The 12,451-nt window shown below is 40.8% G+C and overlaps 1 protein-coding gene across 1 annotated transcript in view; it reads left to right on the forward strand.

The window, feature by feature from the left end:
- Positions 1-1,390: 1,390 nt before the first annotated feature.
- nhsl1b (NHS-like 1b) overlaps positions 1,391-12,451 on the forward strand; it is a gene marked incomplete at its 5' end in the record, with an annotated part of 98,026 nt that continues 86,965 nt past the window's right edge. Inside the window, one exon of the mRNA XM_079215630.1 lies at positions 1,391-1,709. Within this exon, the coding sequence (XP_079071756.1) occupies positions 1,391-1,709 (319 nt within the window). The remainder of the gene's footprint in view (positions 1,710-12,451) is intronic.

Here is a 12,451-nt window from a genome sequence, read left to right on the forward strand (position 1 = left end):
GGTGTTAATGGAAAGAGAGAGAGGACGAACATGTACACATAGAGATACACCAGCGACTGAGGATGTGGTCGGAGGTTTATTTGAATTCTGAGCAAACAACTAACATACTTTTGTTTAAATTAAAATATTGCAGGATGACGCTGTAGATGCATTTTTTGGTTAGGTTCATTACTGAGAACACATACATTACAGAGGCAGGTTCACCACTTTATAACAATAATATGTTTTACTTTCATATTTTTTTCTGTTGGTTGTAAATGTACCCAAACTAACTAGCTAGCTAAATAACCCAAACTAACTAGCTAATTTGTGGCATAATAACTCAAACTACACCGCCGCTTGGCAATGCTACCTATGGATTCATGGACATCATTACAACAACAGGTAACGTCAAAGGACATTTTTATTCCCCTGCTCCTCCATATCGGAGAGCGTTGCAAGGTTAATTTATTGTCAATGTACAACAACAACAAAGTTACGCAACAACATGTTGTCCCACATTGCTTCATGATAAAATGCACACACACACACACACACACACACACACACACACACACACACACACACACACACACACACACACACACACACACACACACACACGCACGCACACAAAACACTAACTTATTTTTATTTTTGAGAAAAAACTCTAAAAGATAGATAGCTTAACTATTATAATTGGTTGTATGTGTTAAGTCAGCGTTTAACGTTAGTTGAAATGATTAGGTTTACTATGTTTGGGACATAATAAACAGCCAGAACATCTCACCTAAAATTGTCCTAGTACTTAAATGAGTTATTTATTAAACAAATATCATCAAAAAGTGAATGACTATTAGACAATGTTGTTAATAGAGCATGAATTAAACCGTAACTTTAGCCTCTGTGATCTCTTCTCACTTCTCAGCTGGTTGGACCCCTCTGTCCATCCGGGTCACTTCGGAGGCGGGAATCCGCTCCTGGTTTTCCATCCAACCGTTGAGCTGACTTCGGTGGGCGGCAGGTAAGGTCTCCCCTGCATATCTGGCTCCGGTTCCAGTTGCTACAGGTGGTTGTAGTATTTTTTCCGGGTTTTTATTTATACTTTCCCCGACTTTCCTTGTGTTTTTTTCTTCTTCTCCTCTTTTCTCCCCAGCCTGCACTCTGCCTGGTTGAATTTGAATAGACTCTGGGAGGCAACGTCTCCGGTGTACAGCAGCACAAAGTCTCATGCTTTGAAAAACAAAAATATGGCGGGATTGAAGGATAATACTGCCTCGCGAATAGCAGCAGCCAAAGGACGGTGATGCGTCTGGGATTGGTTTCACAGCTATAAGGTTTTTGTGTGTGTGTTTTGTTTTGTTGCATGAACAGTTTTCGGTCCCGCTGGAGTTATTGGTATGAGATAAACATGCCCTTTACGCAGAGGACCATTGAGCCGCGGCGAGTTAGTCGGTTATCGGCGAGGGATGGCTGGACACCGAGGGAAGAACCGGGGAGACGCAAACTGCGGAAACCCGTTTTGTTCTCGTCCTTGGATGAAGTCGGCTGTCACACATTGACCAACATGATACACCAGCTCTCCGACCTCTCTCGACATGCCAGCGACATCTTTCTGGCCATCGAAATGGAGGCGGGGATGGTGTTCAGGAGGTCCTGCAGGATCCAGGGGCGGCTGCAAAAGCTGCAAGTTGAAGTCCGCAAACTGGATGCCAAGAAAACCAAAATCCGTAAGTTTGCGGTGGGAACTAAGTTACATGTTCCTCCTCCACATATCTGGCCCCGTAGCAATAATATAACGTCAATACTATTGTGGTTAAACCAGAGGAGTCACTACAAACTTCTAAATGGGACCCATACACACGTAATGTGTAGCTATATATTAATTCCAATATGAAGAACGTTTTTTATTTGAGATGTCTGACTTTTTGAATGAGCCTACATATCTGGAGGTGTGCTGCTTGTTCACCATAGTCCTTGGTGTGTGTAGAGATGCTGGTCGGGTCCAAGGTGACTGTCACATTGTGTCCATTGAAAGAAGCAGGAAGGAGTGAGGGTGACACATGGCTGTGTTGGTCTTGATGCAGACGTATGTTAATGAGGGTGTTGAGTCCTGTCAGAAATGATGGATTTCCTCTCAACGGACTCACCATCTGTGTTCAGGTCTTCAAAGGCTACAGTGATCACAGGAGGCCTAACACCCCCCAAATCATTATTGCTGTTTTATGCATGTAAACAAAGTTGCTCAACTGAAAGATGAATGAAAAAATCAATGTCCCATTTGCTGCAACGTGTGCTGACTTTTGTTGTTTTATGATTTTTTGTTTTGCTGGCCTTGTAAATTCCCTCCTGTAGTCGAACACTGGTTGCATATTAACTCAGACTATGGCCAGCTCCCTAAAGATTGAGAGATAAGCATTAATTTGGTCTGCTCTGATAGTAGAGCCTTTTAACTGAGTACATATGCTACTTTATACCACTGCTTCCCTTTTAATGGGTTGTTATGTGGTACTGTGTAAACCTAGTTAAGGGATCATGTTTCCCCATTGATTAGCTGTTTGGCTTCTTTGTTTATTCCAGACTTTGCCTCTGAAATATGTTGCACAGTAGGATTCAGAAGGCGAGCCCAAATCGTCTGAACATTGGTGACGGAAGAGGATTTAAGTCCTGAGTCACTGGTTTTTGTTCCCTTTTTACTGTCCTTATTCCCATCTATTCACTCTGCCTTTGGTCTGCCTGTGACTCATTCTAACACACACACTCACACAGATTCAAAAACTGGTTTCAGGGAAAGATAAGCTCAGCTGACAGTTCCCAGACACAAGGGAATGTGATGTATGATGAGCAATGCATTAAGCTAAGAGACATTTAACTAATCCCCTTGTTATTGCATGGCATGACTCGGCCGCTCTTATTATCTGTACCTGTTGAAGTTGTGATGCAGTACTATGTTGGGAGTTCCTTTTTTAAAATCTTTGTTCCATGTAAGTCATTCACTTAGTTACTCGGTGGAGGCTAGCAGCTGAGGACAAGGTGTGAGAGAGTAGACTGGAATGCAGTGTGTTACTTGGCTATCCGTAGTTGCTAGCTCCCACATAGCCCCAAGGCCAGCGGTGGGTGTACAGAAGCACTGGCTTCAGATTCATTACAACACAGTATGGTTGACACCTGTCTGTAAATAATGTCGTTTGAAGAACCTCCCCCCCAGAATTACTCAATGATTTGAATGTGTCATAATACAGCACAGCTGGTGGCGTTGTTGTGAATGGGTATTTAAATGAAAGTTAATGTTTAATGCAGAAAGCAAAGCAGCCATAGACATTTCATAGTATTTTTCAGCCTCCTCTTACTTACTGGTTTACACAGCACTGTTTCTTGTACTCTGTGTCTGGTCTGGGTTTTTAACCTTAAATGTAATGAGATCTCATGACACATCAGCTTTGCAGTATTTGTCCATGCCCAAGGAAAAGTATTACATAATCATGTCCTCTTATAGTTTGCATGTAATCGGTTAACTGTGAGCGGTCACTCTTTTGTCTTCAAGTGCTGTGGGTTAGGATTCCTACTCCAACCTCCGGTCAGAGATGGATCCTATTACTGGTGAGGGGCAGAAAGAGGGGCCCCTGTATGCTGGGGGACTGACATTGAGGGAAGGGCGTAGTGTGTGTGTGTGTGTGTGTGTGTGTGTGTGTGTGTGTGTGTGTGTGTGTGTGTGTGTGTGTGTGTGTGTGTGTGTGTGTGTTTAGTGTCTCGTCTTGTTTGTCCCCCTGTGCAGTCAAAGTAATCATGAGGGGCAGTTTGAACAAGGACATGATAGGCAAATGTGTGTATTTTGTCTGTCTCCCGCCTTTGTTAATCCATTTGTGCTGAAGTCCTGGTCAGCAGTTCAGGGGTCATTCTGTGCAGCCTTAGAAGGGGAACACCTGACACTCCAGAGTCAAGAGTTTAGATAAAGTCTAGTTTGGGTTTCTGTTGCTGGCCGACGAGAGTAAGCTCAGCTATAGTCGAGAAATAGAGGACCCTGAGTAGTTTATGACTAAGATTCTTACAGAAATAATATCATAATGTGCGACGGTGGTGGGGGGCAACACGAAAGCCAGATTTAGAAAACTCTGTGTTGAGGAACATATGCTTTTAGCAGTAGCATTAGCTAGCTCACCAGTGTATTTTCCATACTTCCATGTCACATTCAGAATTTTTTTTTTTGTTACTGTTTGATTTTTTTAATACTTGAAAAACAGACTTACACTTTTGATTGACGACCAAAAGATTTCACCACATGTCTCTCATGGTTGTCAACTTTTGTCTTGAACAGGCCTAAAATGCACCGCCTAAAGGGCCTTTTAATGGAGGTCTTCTTATCCTCACACACTATCATGTCACAACTTTGACTTTTAAGTGAATTGTTCCTTTTCACAAAATATTAAACACTAAGTCTCCACTGCCAAATATAGCACTGGGTTGAATTGGGAGAAAGCTATTTTAATATTAAAAGTAGGTCAAACTAGTGAAGGTTAATTGGAGTTAGAAGAAACTTGAAGGGCCTCCCTGTCAGATATCTTGATGCCCTCTAGCTATCTGCTGCTGTGGAGCTCAGAGCAACAAAAAAAAAAGATAATTTGGATTGGACACAATGCTTCCAGTTGACCTGCTAATGTCTACAGTCAATCTTCCTCTCATAGACAGACATACAAACGGCCTGTACATTCCTCTCTCTAGTCAGTTATTAATAGACGTATGTCTCTTTGCCTGATAGTCTTTCATCTTCAGGCCATCATCTTCAGTGTGTGTTGCAATGTTCAAGAGCTTCTCAAGTGTGTGTGTGTGTGTGTGTGTGTGTGTGTGTGTGTGTGTGTGTGTGTGTGTGTGTGTGTGTGTGTGTGTGTGTGTGTGTGTGTGTGTGTGTGCATGGACACATACACACTGGCCATGAATGTTTGTGCGTAAACAATGCTATTCAGTAATGACGATAACGGCAGTGATTCTTTACTGCTTGACAAGTTGTGTCCGTTATCACATAACAAAGAATAACAAAGCAGTCATGGTGAGACAAACTAATTGCTGATTATCATTTTTTAACCATCTTCTTTTCCAGTTTCACACACACACACACACACACACACACACACACACACACACACACACACACACACACACACACACACACACACAGTCCTGTTTATCACACCTCAATTCCCAGTCATCACTATTCACTCAGAGGCCCGCCGTGGTCCCCTCCATTCATGGATAGAGAGCAGTTATTACACAGTTAGAATCCACAAGTCAGTTCCCACAAGGCTCGTTCCAGCGAGGGGAGCCTGGCCTGGTTCTAGAGGTCAACCTGGTCCCATGAGGAACAAAAGAGACGGGTCGGGTCAGTGAGAGGGACAGCAAAAAAGTGAGAGAAAACGAGGGAAAATACAAGTGGGAAAGGGCGGAGAAGTGATGTGTGTGTGTGTGCGCGTGCGTGTGTGTGCGCGTGCCCTCTCTCACACCGCTATGCAGACTGCCCAGGATGTAGACGCAGCCCTGGCAAGGGCACAAAGGAGAGTTGGGGAGTTAAAGGAGAGGCAGAAAGGGCTAGTTAGGACTAAATAAGTGTTGTTCTTAAACCTCTCTTAGTCTATTTGTCCTTGTGTATTAGCACACACACATTTTCTTCATTAGTCTGTTGTTAGAGTTAACATCACATGTAATGTCTCGACTCCGGCCGCCTCTACTACAGTTACTCCGCTGCTTAAAATACCTAAATCTGTCAAAGACTTCTTTGCACTCGATGGCTAAATGTAGAGGTGTGCGCGTGCGTGGAGTGTGTGTGAGAGACAGTGTCTAAACCCTGGTTTGAGCAGTGGTGTTAAGCCTGTGCGGACTGCTCAGAAGCCTGCGAATACCAGATCGCTCTCTGGTATCTCGTGTATTTTATCAGTTTCTGCCGGCATTAGATATTGACGCTCAGCTGTTTTTCAATATGGTATCAATTTCAGGTCTCTATTTCATGGTTATTTTTGCATATAGTAAGACTGAACTGTTACTCTAGGTCTTAATTTTCTGCAGAAGTCAAGTCTGGGAGGCCTGTTTTAATTTTGGAAAGTGCTGAACAACTTTCATGGAGCATGACTTCCTTATACACAGTAGGAAGTCTCTTTCAAGATTTTATTATGGCTGTCCACAAAGAACACACACGTGCCTCTGCTCACACACTCAGAGGAGCCAGATGCAGGACTTGCAAGTTGCCAGTTGTGGGTACTGCAGAGTAAACCTATGGTTTAAGCAGCCAGTGGGGAGATGAGCACCATTTACCTCCTACCGTGGTGACCTCTGCTTGGAGGAGGATCCAGAGACAGTGTGGGATACCCGTCCGTTTCCTGGATGGTTCTGCAGCACGTTTGTAGATGCATGTGGAGTATAGCAATCTGTTTTTATATTTAAAAAAAAAAAATCAAGTCTGTAATTCCATACTGTCCATAATAGCATTTTTTCTCGTCAAAACTGTCTTCTCACTCATCAGAGTGTGATTTAAAGATATCCAAAATAACATTCTTCCTAAATCAAGATGCATTTTAAGATATCTACAAGTTACTAGCAAGTGACAGTTTTACCAATTATTGGTTTGATTGGATATGTATTGCAGATATCTGTAATTTAATTCCTGGTCAAAAAGAACATGTCACATATCCACCATGATATTTTTCCTGTCTGCAATTGTCATTTCAAATATTCCAGATATCTGCAATTGCATTGTTTCTAGTCATGACTTTAATTGTAGAGATCTGAAATTGCATCATTAGCTGTCATAATGCCAATTGTTGATATCCGTAATTACGTTCACGTGTCACAATGTATTTTGGATATTCAAAATACAATTTTGGATATCTGAAATTATAATTATGACTCGTAACAAGTGGATTGAAGATATTTGAAATGGGACTTTTTCCAAGTAAGAATTGTATTGCAGTTTTCTGGAAGGATCATTATGCTGTAAATGTTCCTTTCTTCTCGCTCCCTGCCTCATACACCAGCTAAACCCATTTTTGCATGATTGCATTAGCGCTCTAGAGCAGGGGTGCCCAATACGTCGATCGCGATCTACCAGTCGATCGCGGAGGTAGTGCGGGTAGATCGCATGCCATTTAAAAAATAACAATAATTAAAAAAAAAAAAAAAAACTTTAGCGACAAAACCCAGCTCCCAGTGTGCAAATTAATGTCAATCACTACGGAAGCTGCGCCCGCAATGGTTGGCCGCTTGAATGGATGTATTGCCAAGTACAGGGAGATGTTTTCCCCGACTTCCTTAATTACCACTGCATAATACACCAACAAGCATTATGCGCTACAACGTTAAACATGAAAGAGATCACGGATGTGGCAACAAAGATCGTCTAATCGAGCGAGAGCTCTTCAAAGACGGATGTTCTGTGCGCATCTGGAGAAGGACTGCAGCCACTCCGACTTCCTGCTGCACACTGATGTGAGATGGCTTATAGAGCTCTGTCCGGAGATACAGGAGTTTCTCCATGTTGTTAAACATGCAGAATACAACCAACTAAGAGTATGTCAATATGCTCACGTTTTTTAATTACAATTTAAAACGTGTGTCAATTGTGTGTTCCCCTGAAGGAGGGAGCAGCAAGACGTGGGACTGTAATAAGTCATTTTGATTTACTTTTAAACCCTTGCGCTTTAATTATCGGGTAGGATGGACAATTTTTTTAAACTTTTGGACTTTGAATGGCACTTGCAGCCCAGTTATTCTTTAGTTATTTTGCACTTTCAGAGGCTTGATTGCTATGTTGAGCTACCTTTAAAGCTTTATTTGTACTTTTTCTTTACTTTTAAAGCATATTTGCACTTTAATTTGTATTACTATTTAATTTATTTGTTATGATGATGTTGTGATGTTCAGATCTTGTTACTCAAATACATTTGAAGTTCAAATTCCAACATTTTGAGTTACTATTCTTAATTTGCTATGGGAAATAGTCATTAGATTAGTCGATTAATCGAAAAAATAGTCGATAGATTAGTCGTTTATGAAAATAATCGTTAGTTGCAGCCCTAGAGTCAGCCTTTTCCCACACGAAAAAGATTAAGTCCAAACAACGTTCCACCATGACTGATGACCATTTGGTCTGCCTGACGCTGACTACCAGCAGCTACTGTCCGGACTATGCAACCCTGCTGGTTCCATGCAGTGAAGTCATCAGAGTAAAATGTAATGACCAAAAATGTACAGAATTTTATTGTGTCATAAGGGTTCATGCAGTTATGCAAGGTACGCCAATATTGTAAATATAAAGTATACTCTGTATATTTATACATTAATAATGCTTTATATATAATATAATATATATATATATATATAAGCATTATTAATGTGTGTGTGTGTATATATATATATATATATATATATATATATATATATATATATATATATATATATATATATATATATATATATATATATATATATATATATATATATATATATATATATATGTATGTATATATATACATATATATATATATATATATATGTATGTATGTATATATATATATATATATATATATATATATATATATATATATATATATACATATATATATATATATATATATATAAGCATTATTAATGTAGGTAGATCTTTTTGACTTGGTCATTTTAAAAGTAGATCGTGAGCCAAAAAAAGTGTGGGCACCCCTGCTCTAGAGTCATCTTGAGATGTTGAGTGTATAATGTACACTACATGCATGTTTGTGCTCGTCTTGTTTGTATTCGCTGCATTACAACAGACCGATTCCATTACTGTTGAAGACCGGGGAAGTTGAAGAGTGCAATCAAAGAGTTCTGTTCCAGATTTTACACAAATGTGTTTTTGGAAAAGAAAAGTATGACAAATAGCAAAATGTTCAGGGTCAATTGCCTTTCTGCTGGAGAGCCAAACGATAACTAAACTGACAGCAGAACAAAGGGCAAATCTGCCGAGAACAGATGAGCCGGTTCTCTGCTTTGTTCCCAAACTTTTGACCAGGCGAATTAAAAATGACCAAATACCTCTTGATGTCGACTGTATGTTCTCATCCAACATCTGACAAAACATTGCGTTGTGTGCATGTTTATGTGAGTCTCTGTGCACAGATGTGACATGATGCTTCAGCATATTCCATTGTCAGTCACTCTCCCTTTTTGCCTCGGCCTCCCCTTCCTCTTCCTCTGTTTTAAAGTCTCTTCCTCTCTGCCCTCTCTCTTACTCCCTGTCCTATGTTTCTCTCCCTTTCTCTCTTCCTGTTGTTTGATATGGTTCCAGACCATTCCGCTCTCATCTCTGTCCATCCTCTGCACTTTGATGTCCGCCCTCGCACTGTCACAACAAAGACAAGCCCCTGCTCGCGCTTTATCTTTCTCTTTGTCTCTCATATAATGTGTTTGTCTCGCTCCGTACATTTCTCTTGTCTTTTCAAAGAAAGCATTATTTTAGTTCACAGGAGCCCAATTTCTGAGGTGCGATTTGTCTGAAATCGTGTGTGTTAGTCTACATGTATCTGTTTAGGGGAAACTGTCGGGATGTTTTGGTGTCTATTGTTTTTTCTCAATTACAGGGACGACAGGAGGGCCGAGTAGATGAAATGGTGCATAGGAAAGAGAGACAATACAATATACTGGGAGTACTATAGTATAGTACTATAGAAGTATTGTATGTCAGTTTCACTCCACAGAAATCTACACACACACAGTAGCTATTACCATTTCTTTCCACAAATGAAGGCCTCGGGTTACCAGTAGAAATTTATTATGTGCCTTTGTTTGTCCTTTAGGTTTTAGGTCTTTACTCTTAGTTTAGATTTTGGTAAATTGATTGATTGATGTGTAGACACTCGCAAAAAGAGCTTATAACGCAGCTGTCAAGGTGTTAAACATTGACTGCAGTTCATTGTGTTTACTTGGAGCAGACTTGATAGATAATGAATGTCAAGGAGCGGAATGATTCGAACTGCACAGACACATTTGGTCCATTTTGTGTTGAGTAATGATTGCCGGCTACCTAATGAGGAGAAGCACCACTGTTCATTCAGCCAGCTGTTTCAAGCAGCTCGGTTCTTTGGTATCTACAATAGAGGTCGTTAGCAGCTGTGTGGATGAGGATGTGATGCAGCGCCGTCACTCTGAGCCTTGTGCCGTCAGTCAAATCACCACCTGATGCACCAAAGTTACCGCCTACTTCATGGTCATTTTTCACTAGATCTGGTTATGTTGAGGCTTTTTATGACAGTTTTCCATTCAGCTACTTAACACATACCATCTTTATACAAAGCAGCAACTTGGGGAAAAACAACAACAATGGTTGCTGGTATACATGTCACCAGGTGGTTATAGTAACAGAACTGCACGAACTGCAGTGAACCTGTTTCCCGTTTCATAACTTTTCATGAAGTGACAGAACTACACAACAACCACTTTTGATGGCAGCGGAATTTTAAAGATGAAATACGTCCTTTTATAATACTGCGGTGATGTGTGACAGACAGACAGACAGACAGACAGACAGACACGCATCCATAGAGTACATAATGACATACTGCAGCAGGTGGGAGCTCATCTTACAATAACACAAAGACTGTTGTTATCTCACATCCTTCCTCAACTGCACTCAAGGCCTGGAAAACACAAACACGCACGCACGCGCGCACACACGGATGCACACAGATATACACTCTGAGTATATGACCACCTCGGGGGAAAAATAAACAGGGATTTTCCTGCCACATCTGTCACTTGTGCCACTCACCCAAAGCTCACATGGAAACGACCCAGACGCACATGCCCCTGCACGCAAACATAGTCCTGGACTCGTCGTCGTGATTCACATGAGAAGTTGTAGAAATGTAATGTGTTTCTTATCTCAGCAGGCAGCAAATCTGACTGGAAATATCAATATAGACCTGCAGGATTTAGACTGCGCCGAGCCAGGGCTTATCTTGTGATGGCTAAATGAAAATAGCAACTAATTATTTGCATTTTAAAAAATAGTCAGGGGAAGATGAGAAAAATGGAGTGGACCTGCTGCTATATTTGTATTGGCAGATAAATCCTTAGAAACAGCTGGTCGTTAGCTCTTTTCAAGCATATTTTTAGTCTTTTAAACTTTGGCAACGTTAAACAAATGGAATTTCCTCAGCTGAATAAACAAGCTGACTAACGAGCGTGATTAGGGTTTAGTCTTAGAAAAACAGACATAATGTTTAATATTTGTGAGATAGCACAGAATGTGTTTATTCTATCTTGTGTGTTGTGCAACTTAAGTCTGTACTTCTTGTCGAGTCGCTGGAAAAGTCCCAGATCTGAGCCAGTTGGATTTGTGTGTCAACTGTCAGCAAGGTTGGTGGAGATGGTGGTGGAGTGAAGCATTATGTCCCAGTTGAGAGTTGGAGTTGTTTATTATTCCCTCAGAGTACCATATGAAAGCTCTTTTAATGTCGATGTTGATTATTTCTTTGACATTCAGTCCAGTTATTGGTAGTATTCTGGGACATCATGATTGTTTAAAATTATGCAATTGCAGCGTTCTGGAAAATGTAGAATAAATCAGGCACTTGTTTCAGTTTCAAAAACCTTTTTTTCCTGGTCTTGGTTACCGCCATGCCGTCTGTGTCGCGACGTAATCAGTTGTCCTTAATTCCTGCCAACGGTCATGGGGTCCTTTGTCAACATGTTGACCTACTGTAGGTTATTATATTGATATTTATATATATATATACACACACACATGGGGGTGGGGGATGTACAGTGTGTACATCCCCCACCCCCTACTGCATAACTCCCCTGCAAACATACAATGCACATGCATGCAGACAGAACGGTGTGCACTTTTTAGTCGTTTCAGTTTTGTCTGCAAATTGTGAATGTCAACGCAGGCCTGTGCCAATTTGTATTCCAAAATTATCCACTGCTGTTGTGATGTCTGAAATTGTGAGGCTTTTTATCAGACTAATCAACATTATTGCAGAATAAGTTGGCTGATTAACATTACAGTGTATGTGCTCTGTGAGAAAAAGAAGTTGAGTAGAATACGTTAATAACTTTCTTGCCCATAAGTGAAATGTAAATATGCAGGGTTACCTGTAACTACCTCTCTCTCGCTCTTTGCGTTGTTACTCTTGCTTCAGTTTAATTCAATACAACTTTTACTTCTAATTTTCCAGAGATGATGTTACACCGTAAAGACATTTTAACATATTAGCATATATACTGCTGGGTTTGGATGAATCAAGTAATCAAAAAAACTTATATGTTTCTCTGTGAATTCTCCTTGTCTCTTGTCTTGCTCTGGTTGTGTGTTTGGTTTGAGCCTGCAGCTGAACACTTTGTCACAGTTTGAAGAAATACCACACATGTTTAGAGCCACACACACGCACATGCGCACACACACGCACGCACGCACTCCCATCCACGAAGAGAGTTGGAGTTGATTGAT

This window comes from Taurulus bubalis (genome assembly GCF_910589615.1).
Source record: "Taurulus bubalis genome assembly, chromosome: 3".
NCBI lineage: Eukaryota > Metazoa > Chordata > Actinopteri > Perciformes > Cottidae > Taurulus > Taurulus bubalis.